This window comes from Triticum dicoccoides, chromosome 2A, assembly GCF_002162155.2.
Source record: "Triticum dicoccoides isolate Atlit2015 ecotype Zavitan chromosome 2A, WEW_v2.0, whole genome shotgun sequence".
Classification (NCBI taxonomy): Eukaryota; Viridiplantae; Streptophyta; class Magnoliopsida; order Poales; family Poaceae; genus Triticum; species Triticum dicoccoides.
The window spans coordinates 104,913,602-104,928,531 of record NC_041382.1 but is presented as its reverse complement, the minus strand read 5'-3'; the positions used below and the strand labels follow the sequence as shown (position 1 = coordinate 104,928,531).

At 45.6% G+C, this 14,930-nt stretch overlaps 1 protein-coding gene across 2 annotated transcripts in view; it reads right to left on the bottom strand.

Moving 5' to 3' along the window:
* LOC119353637 (phosphoserine phosphatase, chloroplastic-like) overlaps positions 1-2,854 on the bottom strand; it is a 3,638-nt gene extending 784 nt beyond the window's left edge. Inside the window, exons 1-7 of one of the 2 annotated variants that reach the window (XM_037620276.1) lie at positions 2,739-2,854; positions 1,894-2,131; positions 1,656-1,788; positions 1,465-1,572; positions 809-902; positions 323-472; positions 187-240 (exon numbers count right to left, since the gene is read on the bottom strand). In XM_037620276.1, coding sequence (XP_037476173.1) covers positions 187-240; positions 323-472; positions 809-902; positions 1,465-1,572; positions 1,656-1,788; positions 1,894-2,125 — 771 coding nt within the window. In that variant the 5' untranslated portion in view covers positions 2,126-2,131; positions 2,739-2,854. The remainder of the gene's footprint in view (positions 1-186; positions 241-322; positions 473-808; positions 903-1,464; positions 1,573-1,655; positions 1,789-1,893; positions 2,132-2,738) is intronic. The other variant, XM_037620277.1, reaches the window with a different exon arrangement.
* Between the last annotated feature and the right edge of the window lie 12,076 nt (positions 2,855-14,930).

Here is a 14,930-nt window from a genome sequence, read left to right as displayed (position 1 = left end):
GCCCACTCACCAGCACACACGCGCGCGCGCACAAACCCGGCTAGTAAGTGATGAGCAATTGTGTCACAGAATTCAGGATCTGTTAAAGATGAACTAGCGCAGTTTGCACTTGTAGCCCTTCTTACTACCTCATTTCATTGAAAAATTCACTCTCCTGTTATTAACATCACGCAACCAGAGATATACCTCAAGATCAGTGGCACCATCTCCAATCATAACCAGTGTATTGTAACCATGATCCTGAACACATGGAAGAAGGTCACTTACGGAGCTAGAAATTAAGAACATAAATGTAATATCAAAAGTTACAGCTACACTAGACCTGTCTTATTTGTTGCACAGCTACTGCTTTACCCCCACTTCGAGAAGTAGGCTCTGTGGGATCAAATCCAGCATACTCTCCGGATGACCCAAATAGCAGTTGGTTTGCTATGATGTTTTCAGTAGGAATGCCAAGATCAAATGCCACAGGCTGGAAACAAGAAAAATAGAAAACTAAGGATTCTTTAACCATGTATGTGTACCTCCGGTCACAAAATTAAATTTAAAATGTTCTCAAGTGAAGAAAAGAGGAATTCTTGTTTTTAGATCGAGGGAAGAAACATATCCTTGTTCAACAAATAATATAGACGGAAAATTTAGAACCAATTTCTGTATTCAAACTATGGATATCTTAATAGCAAAGCTTGGTGTGTGTGTGTGTGTGTCACAAAATTTGAAGATTTTTCAAGGACAGGCAAATTGGACTATGTTCTGATAATCTAGATTTCAAAAGTACCGTTGGTGCAGCCGTTTAGTGAAGATATACCTTGATCATTTGCCGGAAACCTCCTGACACAAGGAATACTTCAGTATTATTAGCTTTTAATGTCTTAATCAAATCTGCGATTCCAGGAGAAATCCTGCAGATACAAATAGATAAACACGTCGATGAACCAAGAAATTGAACAGTGCATATCCAACACAAAATTACATGTTGCGGCGCTGAATAAATGATTAACAAATACCACCTTGGCATTATTCTGTAGCCAAAGATCTTAGGAAATCTCTTATTAATGCACAAGGCGAATAAGTCAAAAGGGTTATGTTGTGGTTGTAGGGCACGTAACGGCCTAAAGGTTAAGACTAAAGTGGTATAGGAAGATAGTATTTTAATGTCCCATTTAGTGTTATCAAAATGAACTTAGCCTATATGGTTGTACTATTCTGAAATTGTGTTTCTATTGTGGTACCAAACCAATTTTGCATATACTGTACCTACTATTTTTCATATTGGCTTAAAAAGAGAAGCAGGGTGAAACCAGTTAAGCATTCCTAAGAGCATTCTTCTATGTTCAGTAGCACATATCTAACCAATCCAGTATACTGTGGAATCTCGAAAGATTCAATATAGGAACGCAAAAGCGGCAGCTAAATAGTGATTATTCTTGAATTAACTTGAAGCTAGGACTTGTAAAAGGTCACCTGGGTGGCCTCTTCTCCAAACAGTCCTCAACTTGGGACAGAGATGGCTTGATTAAAGAGATCCGGGCAGCAAGAGCCTCTTCAAATGGAACGGTCCCTGTCATCGCCCTGAGAACAATAGGCCAAGATTAGTTTTTCGGAAGATATTATATGCCAAACAACTAACATACTCCAGAAAATGTGACATTTACTTTGTCGTCCACTCGGCAACTGCCTGCCCAGCCCCACAGAAATCAGCAAGCTCATCAATACCCTCATCCAAGCATACAGTGCTATCCACATCGAAGCACACCGCATTGGCATTGCGCCATGTCTCAAGAACCTCTGGGTATAAGCAGGGAAATCATTACATAAGCTAACCTCGATGCTTCTTGGAGACGCACATCGATTAACCAATAAAAGGAAGTCTCGGTAATTAGGAGTACAAACCTTTGGATGGCTGGCGGTTTGCCAAACCAGAAGAGGAAGGGGCCTTGGAGACCTCCATTGCTGCTGCCATGACAGCACGCGCTTTCGAGAGCTTAGCGCAAGGGAATAATGGATCTGCAACTCTTATCACTAAATGTGAAGCGTGTGCTGCTCGAACTAAAGATGACCGAGGGACGGATAGAGCATGCCTCGAGCTGGTGCGTACACTGATCGGACTGGCCATACCATGCATGCCTGCCTGAAATAAAAAGGAAACACCAAATTAGAGAAAACCTGGTCATCAAGAATTCAAGATCATGCTTTACTGTAGGCAACTCAAGAGAAGGCAACATTTGTGTTACAGTGACCGGCGAAAGGACATGGGCCAGAGCCACCCGCCAGGCATGCTCGAGCTCGTTGACGCAAACCGTCAAACACCCTACGGGCATGCGTCACGCAGTGCAAAAGAGCGGCAACCACGACGTCGCGGGACTAAGATTAAGCTTTGGGCGGAGCACGAAGAAATTGATATGCAGCATAAGTTGAGCCCTACGATATCTTCTCCCGCCGATAACAGTGCTGACTGCCACCGCGGCCGCCGTCCCCGTCCTCCACCGCGCGCTGAGCCGTCCACCCTCCTCACGCTGCGGCCGCTCACTGCCGACCGTGCGGTGCATCACCTCCGACGGGGCAGAGCAAGAGCAGGGTTACCACGGCACGGCGGCCCGCCCTGCCCTGCTCGGAGGGTGGGTCCGCGTGGCGTGCCACTAGCCACGCCCATGGCGGATAGAGAATCGGAGAGGGGGCCATGGATGAAATCGGAGTAGCAACGAAGGAACGAAGGAACGAAAGATCTGGGTACTCACGCTTGCAAAACGGAAGAATGTTCTTCGTCCCGTCGAATGGCGCGCCCAGGTAAGATCTCCTTGCCGAACAGTGGTTTGGCTGGTGACGGGCAGCGTAGCGTTCCTCGCCTTCCTCTTTTTTTTTAAGGAGGGTAGCGTTCCTCACCTACCACGTAGTATCTGAATTATGTTGCCACCCTCCGCTGACAAGTGGGCCTACTGAGTGGCTCTGGTTAACTGTCTAGATACATTCCTTTTTGTTCATTTTGATGACAAGTATTTTCGGACGGAGGGAGTAAGTTATAGGACTTTTTCTACTCCCAACTAAAAAGTCTCTAGTCCCTAAAAAGTCCCTCACTGTTTGTTTCCAGAGACTAAAAAGTCCCTAGTCCATTCCTAGAGGTTATTAAATGACCATGTTGCCCTTAGTATATAGAAAAATAACAATCAAACAACACCATGGGGTGGCGGGCCATTGAATTCATGGAGGGGCATTGTTGAAAAAGTCCCAGAAAAGACTCTCCTTGAGAGTCTTCTTCATTTAGTCCCAAATGCCTAGTTTAGTCCCTAAAAGGTCCCTCCCGTTTGGTAAAAAAATCTCTAAAAAAGACTTTTTCTAGTCCCTACACAAAAAAGTCCCTGAAAACAAACACCCTCTAAGTTACTACCTCCATAGTGCAAAGTATCTTAATAGTAGTGTCATAGTTTGTTTCATTTATTGCCTTATAGACTCATTTTACCTCGAGAAGCGTTATGTTACAGTAACATATTATGTTACTTCAAGAACCTCTCTCCTCATTAAATACTTGCCACATAAGCAAAATTGTCTTGGGATGTGTTAAGTTACTACCTAAGTTACCCCCACTATGGCTAGCCTGAGTGCTCCACTTGCGACTTTTCAGGTCGAGTATTTATAACAAAAAAAACTACCATAATTGAGGTTGTCGTCTCACTGAACTACAACTTTAAAAAAATTGATAGAAAACAACCATTTTTTCCTTTAATTTTGTGCCTAAAAACTACCGAAAACGATTGGTGACCGTTTTAGAGGATTTAAATACGTTTATGACAAGCGGGACCCACCTGTCAGGGGTAGTGTGGCAGGAAAGTCAACACCGATTATTTTGATCATTAAGTTGACATTGAATCATAATAGAAGAAAAAAATATACAAGGTCATAAGAGTCAAATAGAACACAACGGCCCAAAAAGAAAGACAAACAAAAAAGTATTGAGTACATCAAATATATTTTTAAATAATAACATAAAACATCAGGTTTGTAGGTAATGACCTAGCAAATAACGCTAATTGTGTTTTAACCTATTTTTAATTATTATTTTCCAACATATAGGGCCCGTTGGATAAGAACGTGGCAAAAATATTGCCTCATGGGTGCTTTGACATTTGACTAATATCTTTCTTCTCCTCCTCTCTCAAATGTCACTCAGCCACAGTGAGCGCGCGCGCCAGGGCTGCTCACAGGATGCCACCTCGTCGTCGGCAAGATGGGTGGGTGCCGCTCAGCTGGTTGTTGCCTTGTTGGTCAACCGACACCATCAAGCTGAAGCTACAGAGCCAGCCTACGCTGCCGCTCGGCCAGCCGCGCAAGTTCATCAACACCATGGACACTGTTAAGCAGAAGATTTGACTGAGGGCCTGGGTCTATAGAGGGATTTTTTTTCAAAACTATGTTATTTTTTGTAACAATTTCGGAAACTATAGGATGCAAAAAAACCAAAACTAGTAGCCCGTCGGCCATTCTTTGGCCGAAGTACTACTTTTCGGCCACAGTTAGGCCGAAGTAATACTTTTCGGCCACAGTTAGGCCGAAGTAGTACTTTTCGGCCATCCCCTGGCCGAAAAGGTACTTTTTGGTCAACTCTAGGCCGAAAAAGACTTTTTGGTCTAGTCTAGGCCGAAAAGTCACTTTTTGGTCAACCCTAGGCCGAAGTTACATGGCTCATGCTGAAATGTATTTTGTCGCCACCCGTTTCCCGCCCACCCCTTCCCGCCATATGTTTTCGCCACCCGTCTCTCGCCAACCCCTCCCCGCCAATCCCTTCCCGCCTTATTTTCCCGCCAATCCGTTCCCGCCTTATTTTCCCGCCAATCCCTTCCCGCCTTATTTGCCCGCCAATCCCTTTCCACCAACCCTTTTCCGCCATACCGCAGTTATTCTTTCCCGCCATTTTCTCCTCTGTATCTATAAAACCCGCTTCAGGCAGAGGTGGATAAGCATTCCAGTGTAGTGTAGTCGAGATGTCCCATTATCCATTCGATCATAGTTTTCACCCTGAGATGAGCAGCACTCTGCTGAGTCTAGCTACCGATTTCAGGATGGACAATAGGATAGTTCCATGGGACAAACTCACCGGTAGTGACACCATAATGAATGAGTTGGCTCACCAATTATGTAGGTCTGGGTGGCCTGAAAGGACCTATGAGGAGGTACGTCAAGAACTTCTTAGGTTGCATGAAAGGTGGAAGAAGGTGGTGGAGCCGAAGAGTGAAACTTTCAGAAGGACTGCAGAAAAGCATCCATTTTTATGGACTGAGGAGAGCGAGGACGAGGATGATATCTTCATGTCGCCGCTTCCGGGTTCTGCATCGTCGAAGGGCAAGAGTTCTGCATCGTCCAAAGGAAAGAGTTCTGCATCCGCGAAGGGCAAGAGTTCTGTATCGACCAAGGGCAAGAGTTCTGCATCGACGAAGGGCAAGAGGAGCGCATCGTCGAAGGGCAAGAGGGCTGCATCAACAGAGGATGACGATGATGACTTCATGTAGTATGTAAGATGTATTCCAGTTGTACCGTTTTATTCAGATGTATTTGCATTATTAGTTTGTATTGTATTATTGTAGGGCATTATGTTCTATCTGAATTTCATTTTGTAGTATGTAAGATGTATTGCACAAGTTCCGCACCGTTTAATTCAGATGTACTTGTATCTTAATTATCGGTTGTAGTCTATTTGGAAATGTAACTGAAATAAGAATGCGAATTAATAGTAATATGTCTCTCGCATACATAAAACAATATATGTCTCCTGATCACATAGAAGCAAGTGCGATAGTAACACATACATGAAGCATGTCTCATACATAAATACTGACACACAGCTGCGAATAGTCTGAAACTAACATAGATAATGAGTCATACATAGATAGATAAGCATATCACTGCGGGGGACGACGACAAGTCTGGGTCTTCCTCGGGCGCGGACCGGAAGGCGATAATCGCTGAGGCGGTGGACGAGGCTCGCGATAACCACGACCATAGTTAACCTCGTCTGTCACGGTCTGTGTCTCCTGCGTCGGTGGTGGTGGTGGAGTGTGAAACACTGTCTGCGAGAAGCCATAAATGTTTGTAGCTTGGTCATCATCCTCGCGGTCGCCCTCAAAGTACGAAGTGTTGGAAATATGCCCTAGAGGCAATAATAAAAGTATTATTATTATATTTCTTTGTTCATGATAATTGTCTTTATTCATGCTATAACTGTATTATCCGGAAATCATAATACACGTGTGAATAATAGACACCAACATGTCCCTAGTAAGCCTCTAGTTGACTAGCTCGTTGATCAACAGATAGTCATGGTTTCCTGACTATGGACATTGGATGTTATTGATAACGGGATCACATCATTAGGAGAATGATGTGATGGACAAGACCCAATCCTAAACATAGCACAAGATCGTATAGTTCGTTTGCTAGAGTTTTCCAATGTCAAGTATCTTTTCCTTTGACCATGAGATCGTGTAACTCCCGGATACCGTAGGAGTGCTTTGGTTGTACCAAACGTCACAACGTAACTGGGTGACTATAAAGGTGCACTACAGGTATCTCCGAAAGTGTCTGTTGGGTTGACACGGATCAAGACCGGGATTTGTCACTCCGTGAGACGGAGAGGTATCACTGGGCCCACTCGGTAATGCATCATCATAATGAGCTCAAAGTGACCAAGTGTCTGGTCACTGGATCATGCATTATGGTACGAGTAAAGTGACTTGCCGGTAACGAGATTGAACGAGGTATTGGGATACCGACGATCGAATCTCGGGCAAGTAACATACCGATTGACAAAGGGAATTGTATACGGGGTTGCTTGAATCCTCGACATCGTGGTTCATCCGATGAGATCATTGTGGAGTATGTGGGAGCCAACTTGGGTATCCAGATCCCGCTGTTGGTTATTGACCGGAGAGTCGTCTCGGTCATGTCTGCATGTCTCCCGAACCCGTAGGGTCTACACACTTAAGGTTCGGTGACGCTAGGGTTGTAGGGATATGTATATGCAGTAACCCGAATGTTGTTCGGAGTCCCGGATGTCACGAGGAGTTTCGGAATGGTCCGGAGGTAAAGATTTATATATGGGAAGTCCTATTTCGGCCATCGGGACAAGTTTCGGGGTCATCGGTATTGTACCGGGACCACCGGAAGGGTCCCGGGGGTCCACCGGGTGGGGCCACCTGTCCCGGGGGGGCACATGGTCTCTAGGGGGTGCGCCTTGGCCTACATGGGCCAAGGGCACCAGCCCCAAGAGGCCCATGCGCCTAGGGTTTCAAGGAGGAAGAGTCCTAGGAGGGGAAGGCACCTCCTAGGTGCCTTGGGAGGAGGGATTCCTCCCCCTTGGCCGCACCACCCTAGGAGATTAGATCTCCTAGGGCCGCCCCCCCCCTTGGCCCTCCTATATATAGTGGGGGATATGGGGGACTTCTTACCTTGGCCTTTGGTTGCCTCCCTCTCCCTCTCCAACACCTCCTCCTCCTCCATAGTGCTTGGCGAAGCCCTGCCGGAGTACTGCAGCTCCATCAACACCACGCCGTCGTGCTGCTGCTGGTGCCATCTCCCTCAACCTCTCCTTCCCCCTTGCTGGATCAAGAAGGAGGAGACGTGTCTGTTCCGTACGTGTGTTGAACGCGGAGGTGCCGTCCGTTCGGCGCTAGGATCTCGGGTGATTTGGATCATGTCGTGTACGACTACCTCATCCCCGTTCTTTGAACGCTTCCGCTCGCGATCTACAAGGTACGTAGATGCATCTAATCACTCGTTGCTTGATGAACTCATAGATGGATCTTGGTGAAACCGTAGAAATTTTTTTTGTTTTCTGCAACGTTCCCCAACAGTGGCATCATGAGCTAGGTCTATGCGTAGTTCTTCTTGTGCGAGTAGAACACAATTTGTTGTGGGCGTAGATGTTGTCAACTTTCTTGCCGCTACTAGTCTTATCTTGCTTCAATGGTATTGTGGGATGAAGCGGCCCGGACCAACCTTACACGTACGCTTACGTGAGACCGGTTCCACCGACTAACATGCACAAGTTGCATAAGGTGGCTGGCGGGTATCTGTCTCTCCTACTTTAGTTGGAGCGGATTCGATGAAAAGGGTCCTTATGAAGGGTAAATAGAAGTTGACAAATCACGTTGTGGCTTTCACGTAGGTAAGAAAACGTTCTTGCTAGAACCCTACTTCAGCCACGTAAAACTTGCAACAACAATTAGAGGACGTCTAACTTGTTTTTGCAGTGAGTGCTTTGTGATATGATATGGCCAAAGTTGTGATGAATGATGAATGATCTATATGTGATGTATGAGATGTTCATGCTATTGTAATAGGAATCACTACTTGCATGTCGATGAGTATGACAACCGGCAGGAGCCATAGGAGTTGTCTTTATTTTTGTATGACCTGCGTGTCATTGAGAAACGCCATGTAAATTACTTTACTTTATTGCTAAACGCGTTAGCCTTAGTAGTAGAAGTAATAGTTGGCGAGCAACTTCATGGAGACACAATGATGGAGATCATGATGATGGAGATCATGGTGTCATGCTGGTGACAAGATGATCATGGAGCCCCAAGATGGAGATCAAAGGAGCTATGTGATATTGGCCATATCATGTCACTATTATTATTTGATTGCATGTGATGTTTATCATGTTTTGCATCTTGTTTGCTTAGAACGACGATAGTAAATAAGATGATCCCTCATAATAATTTCAAGAAGTGTTCTCCCCTAACTGTGCACCGTTGCTAAAGTTCGTCGTTTCGAAGCACCACGTGATGATCGGGTGTGATAGATCCTTACGTTCACATACAACGGGTGTAAGACAGTTTTACACATGCAAAACACTTAGGGTTGACTTGACGAGCCTAGCATGTGCATAGACATGGCCTCGGAACACAGAAGACCGAAAGGTCGAGCATGAGTCGTATAGAAGATACGATCAACATGAAGATGTTCACCGATGTTGACTAGTCCATCTCACGTGATGATCGGACACGGCCTAGCTAACTCGGATCATGTTATACTTAGATGACTAGAAGAGGGATGTCTATCTAAGTGGGAGTTCATTATAATTTGATTAGATGAACTTAATTATCATGAACTTAGTCTAAAATCTTTACAATATGTCTTGTAGATCAAATGGCCAACGTAGTCTTCAACTTCAACGCGTTCCTAGAGAAAACCAAGCTGAAAGACGATGGCAGCAACTACACGGACTGAGTCCGGAACCTGAGGATCATCCTCATAGCTGCCAAGAAAGATTATGTCCTACAAGCACCGCTAGGTGATCCACCCGTCCCACAGAACCAAGACGTTATGAATGCTTGGCAGACACGTGCTGATGACTACTCCCTCGTTCAGTGCGACATGCTTTACAGCCTAGAGCCGGGGCTCCAAAAGCGTTTTGAGAGACATGGAGCATATGAGATGTTCGAAGAGCTGAAAATGGTTTTTCAAGCTCATGCCCGGATCGAGAGATATGAAGTCTCCGACAAATTCTTCAGCTGTAAGATGGAGGAAAATAGTTCTGTCAGTGAGCACATACTCACTATGTCTGGGTTACATAACCGCTTGACTCAGCTGGGAGTTAATCTCCCGGATGATGTGGTCATTGACAGAATCCTCCAGTCGCTTCCACCAAGCTACAAAAGCTTTGTGATGAACTTCAATATGCAGGGGATGGAGAAGACCATTCCTGAAGTATATTCAATGCTGAAATCAGCAGAGGTAGAAGTCAAGAAGGAACATCAAGTGTTGATGGTGAATAAAACCACTAAGTTCAAGAAAGGCAAGGGTAAAAAGAACTTCAAGAAGGACGGCAAGGGAGTTGCCGCGCCCGGCAAGCAAGCTGCCGGGAAGAAATCAAAGAATGGACCCAAGCCTGAGACGGAGTGCTTTTATTGCAAAGGGAAGGGTCACTAGAAATGGAACTGCCCCAAATACTTAGCGGACAAGAAGGCCGGCAACACCAAAGGTATATTTGATATACATGTAATTGATGTGTACCTTACCAGTACTCGTAGTAACTCCTAGGTATTTGATACCGGTGCCGTTGCTCATATTTGTAACTCACAGCAGGAGCTGCGGAATAAACGGAGACTGGCGAAGGACGAGGTGACGATGCGCGTCGGGAATGGTTCCAAGGTCGATGTGATCGCCGTCGGCACGCTACCTCTACATTTACCTACGGGATTAGTTTTGAACCTTAATAATTGTTATTTAGTGCCAAGTTTGAGCATGAACATTGTATCAGGATCTCGTTTAATTCGAGATGGCTACTCATTTAAATCCGAGAATAATGGTTGTTCTATTTATATGAGAGATATGTTTTATGGTCATGCTCCGATGGTGAATGGTTTATTCTTTATGAATCTCGAGCGTAATGCTACACATATTCATAGTGTAAGTACCAAAAGATGTAAGATTGATAATGATAGTCCCACATACTTGTGGCACTGCCGCCTTGGTCACATAGATGTCAAACGCATGAAGAAGCTCCATGCAGATGGACTTTTAGAGTCTCTTGATTATGAATCATTTGACATGTGCGAACCATGCCTCATGGGTAAAATGACCAAGACTCCATTCTCAGGAACAATGGAGCGAGCAACCAACTTATTGGAAATCATACATACTGATGTGTGCGGTCCAATGAGTGTTGAGGCTCGCGGTGGCTATTGTTATGTTCTCACCCTCACTGATGACTTGAGTAGATATGGGTATGTCTACTTAATGAAACACAAGTCTGAGACCTTTGAAAAGTTCAAGGAATTTCAGAGTGAGGTTGAAAATCAACGTGACAGGAAAATCAAGTTCCTGCGATCAGATCGTGGAGGAGAATACTTGAGTCATGAGTTTGGTACACACTTAAGAAAATGTGGAATAGTTTCACAACTCACGCCGCCTGGAACACCTCAGCGAAATGGTGTGTCCGAACGTCGTAATCGCACTCTATTAGATATGGTGCGATCTATGATGTCTCTTGCCGATTTACCACTATCTTTTTGGGGCTATGCTTTAGAGACTGCCGCATTCACTTTAAATAGGGCACCGTCAAAATCCGTTGAGACGACACCGTTTGAATTATGGTTTGGGAAGAAACCTAAGTTGTCGTTTCTAAAAGTTTGGGGATGCGATGCTTATGTCAGGAAACTTCAACCTGAAAAGCTCGAACCCAAATCGGAAAAATGTGTCTTCATAGGATACCCTAAAGAAACTATTGGGTATATCTTCTACCTCAGATCCGAAGGCAAGATATTTGTTGCCAAGAATGGGTCCTTTCTAGAGAAAGAGTTTCTCTCGAAAGAAGTAAGTGGGAGGAAAGTAGAACTTGATGAAGTATTACCTCTTGAACCGGAAAATGGCGCAACTCAAGAAAATGTTCCTGAGGTGCCTGCACCGACTAGAGAGGAAGTTAATGATGATGACCAAGATACTTCTGATCAAGCTCCTACTGAAATTCGAAGGTCCACAAGGACACGTTCCGCACCAGAGTGGTACGACAACCCTGTCTTGGAAATCATGTTGTTAGACAACGGTGAACCTTCGAACTATGAAGAAGCGATGGCGGGCCCGGATTCCGACAAATGGCTAGAAGTCATGAAATCCGAGATAGGATCCATGTATGAAAACGAAGTATGGACTTTGACTGACTTGCCCGTTGAACGGCGAGCCATAGAAAATAAATGGATCTTTAAGAAGAAGACAGACGCGGATGGTAATGTGACCATCTATAAAGCTCGGCTTGTCGCTAAGGGTTATCGACAAGTTCAAGGGGTTGACTACGATGAGACTTTCTCACCGGTAGCGAAGCTAAAGTCCGTCCGAATCATGTTAGCAATTGCCGCGTTCTACGATTATGAAATATGGCAAATGGACGTCAAAACGGCATTCCTTAATGGTTTCCTTAAGGAAGAATTGTATATGATGCAGCCGGAAGGTTTTGTCGATCCTAAGAATGCTGACAAGGTGTGCAAGCTCCAACGCTCGATTTATGGGCTGGTGCAAGCATCTCGGAGTTGGAACATTCGCTTTGATGAGATGATCAAAGCGTTTGGGTTTACGCAGACTTATGGAGAAGCCTGCGTTTACAAGAAAGTGAGTGGGAGCTCTGTAGCATTTCTCATATTATATGTAGATGACATACTTTTGATGGGAAATGATATAGAACTTTTGGACAGCATTAAGGCCTACTTGAATAAGAGTTTTTCAATGAAGGACCTTGGAGAAGCTGCTTATATATTAGGCATCAAGATCTATAGGGATAGATCGAGACGCCTCATAGGTCTTTCACAAAGCACATACCTTGATAAGATTTTGAAGAAGTTCAAAATGGATCAGTCCAAGAAAGGGTTCTTGCCTGTTTTGCAAGGTGTGAGATTGAGCTCGGCTCAATGCCCGACCACGGCAAAAGATAAAGAAGAGATGAGTATCATCCCCTATGCTTCAGCCATAGGACCTATTATGTATGCCATGCTGTGTACCAGACCTGATGTAAACCTTGCCGTAAGTTTGGTAGGAAGGTACCAAAGTAATCCTGGCAAGGAACACTGGACAACGGTCAAGAATATCCTGAAGTACCTGAAAAGGACAAAGGACATGTTTCTCGTTTATGGAGGTGACGAAGAGCTCGTCGTAAAGGGTTACGTCGATGCTAGCTTCGACACAGATCTGGATGACTCTAAGTCACAAACCGGATACGTGTATATGTTGAATGGTGGAGCAGTGAGCTGGTGCAGCTGCAAGCAGAGCGTCGTGGCGGGATCTACATGTGAAGCGGAGTACATGGCAGCCTCGGAGGCAGCACATGAAGCAATATGGGTGAAGGAGTTCATCACCGACCTAGGAGTCATACCCAATGCATCGGGGCCAATCAAACTCTTCTGTGACAACACTGGAGCTATTGCACTTGCCAAGGAGCCCAGGTTTCACAAGAAGACAAGACACATCAAGCGTCGCTTCAACTCCATTCGTGAAAATGTTCAAGATGGAGACATAGAGATTTGTAAAGTACATACGGACCTGAATGTAGCAGATCCGTTGACTAAACCTCTCCCTAGGGCAAAACATGAGCAACACCAGAATTCCATGGGTGTTCGATTCATAACAATGTAACTAGATTATTGACTCTAGTGCAAGTGGGAGACTGTTGGAAATATGCCCTAGAGGCAATAATAAAAGTATTATTATTATATTTCTTTGTTCATGATAATTGTCTTTATTCATGCTATAACTGTATCATCCGGAAATTGTAATACACGTGTGAATAATAGACACCAACATGTCCCTAGTAAGCCTCTAGTTGACTAGCTCGTTGATCAACAGATAGTCATGGTTTCCTGACTATGGACATTGGATGTTAATGATAACGGGATCACATCATTAGGAGAATGATGTGATGGACAAGACCCAATCCTAAACATAGCACAAGATCGTATAGTTCGTTTGCTAGAGTTTTCCAATGTCAAGTATCTTTTCCTTTGACCATGAGATCGTGTAACTCCCGGATACCGTAGGAGTGCTTTGGGTGTACCAAATGTCACAACGTAACTGGGTGACTATAAATGTGCACTACAGGTATCTCCGAAAGTGTCTGTTGGGTTGACACGGATCAAGACTGGGATTTGTCACTCCGTGAGATGGAGAGGTATCACTGGGCCCACTCGGTAATGCATCATCATAATGAGCTCAAAGTGACCAAGTGTCTGGTCACTGGATCATGCATTACGGTACGAGTAAAGTGACTTGCCGGTAACGAGATTGAACGAGGTATTGGGATACCGACGATCGAATCTCGGGCAAGTAACATACCGATTGACAAAGGGAATTGTATACGGGGTTGCTTGAATCCTCGACATCGTGGTTCATCCGATGAGATCATCGTGGAGTATGTGGGAGCCAACATGGGTATCCAGATCATGCTGTTGGTTATTGACCGGAGAGTCGTCTCGGTCATGTCTGCATGTCTCCCGAACCCGTAGGGTCTACACACTTAAGGTTCGGTGACGCTAGGGTTGTAGGGATATGTATATGCAGTAACCCGAATGTTGTTTGAAGTCCCGGATGAGATCCCGGACGTCACGAGGAGTTTCGGAATGGTCCGGAGGTAAAGATTTATATATGGGAAGTCCTATTTCGGCCATCGGGACAAGTTTCGGGGTCATCGGTATTGTACCGGGACCACCGGAAGGGTCCCGGGGGTCCACCGGGTGGGGCCACCTGTCCCGGGGGGCCACATGGGCTGTAGGGGGTGCGCCTTGGCCTACATGGGCCAAGGGCACCAGCCCCAAGAGGCCCATGCGCCTAGGGTTTCAAGGAGGAAGAGTCCTAGGAGGGGAAGGCACCTCCTAGGTGCCTTGGGGAGGAGGGATTCCTCCCCCTTGGCCGCACCACCCTAGGAGATTAGATCTCCTAGGGCCTCCCCCCCCTTGGCCCTCCTATATATAGTGGGGGATATGGGGGACTTCTTACCTTGGCCTTTGGTTGCCTCCCTCTCCCTCTCCAACACCTCCTCCTCCTCCATAGTGCTTGGTGAAGCCCTGCCGGAGTACTGCAGCTCCATCAACACCACGCTGTTGTGCTACTGCTGGTGCCATCTCCCTCAACCTCTCCTTCCCCCTTGCTGGATCAAGAAGGAGGAGACGTGGCTGTTCCGTACGTGTGTTGAACGCGGAGGTGCCGTCCGTTCGGTGCTAGGATCTCCGGTGATTTGGATCACGTCGTGTACGACTACCTCATCCCCGTTCTTTGAACGCTTCCGCTCGCGATCTACAAGGTACGTAGATGCATCTAATCACTCGTTGCTTGATGAACTCATAGATGGATCTTGGTGAAACCGTAGGAATTCTTTTTGTTTTCTGCAACGTTCCCCAACACGAAGCACCACCACTAAGGATCGGTGACTGCTCTGAATGCATGAATGGTTGCGA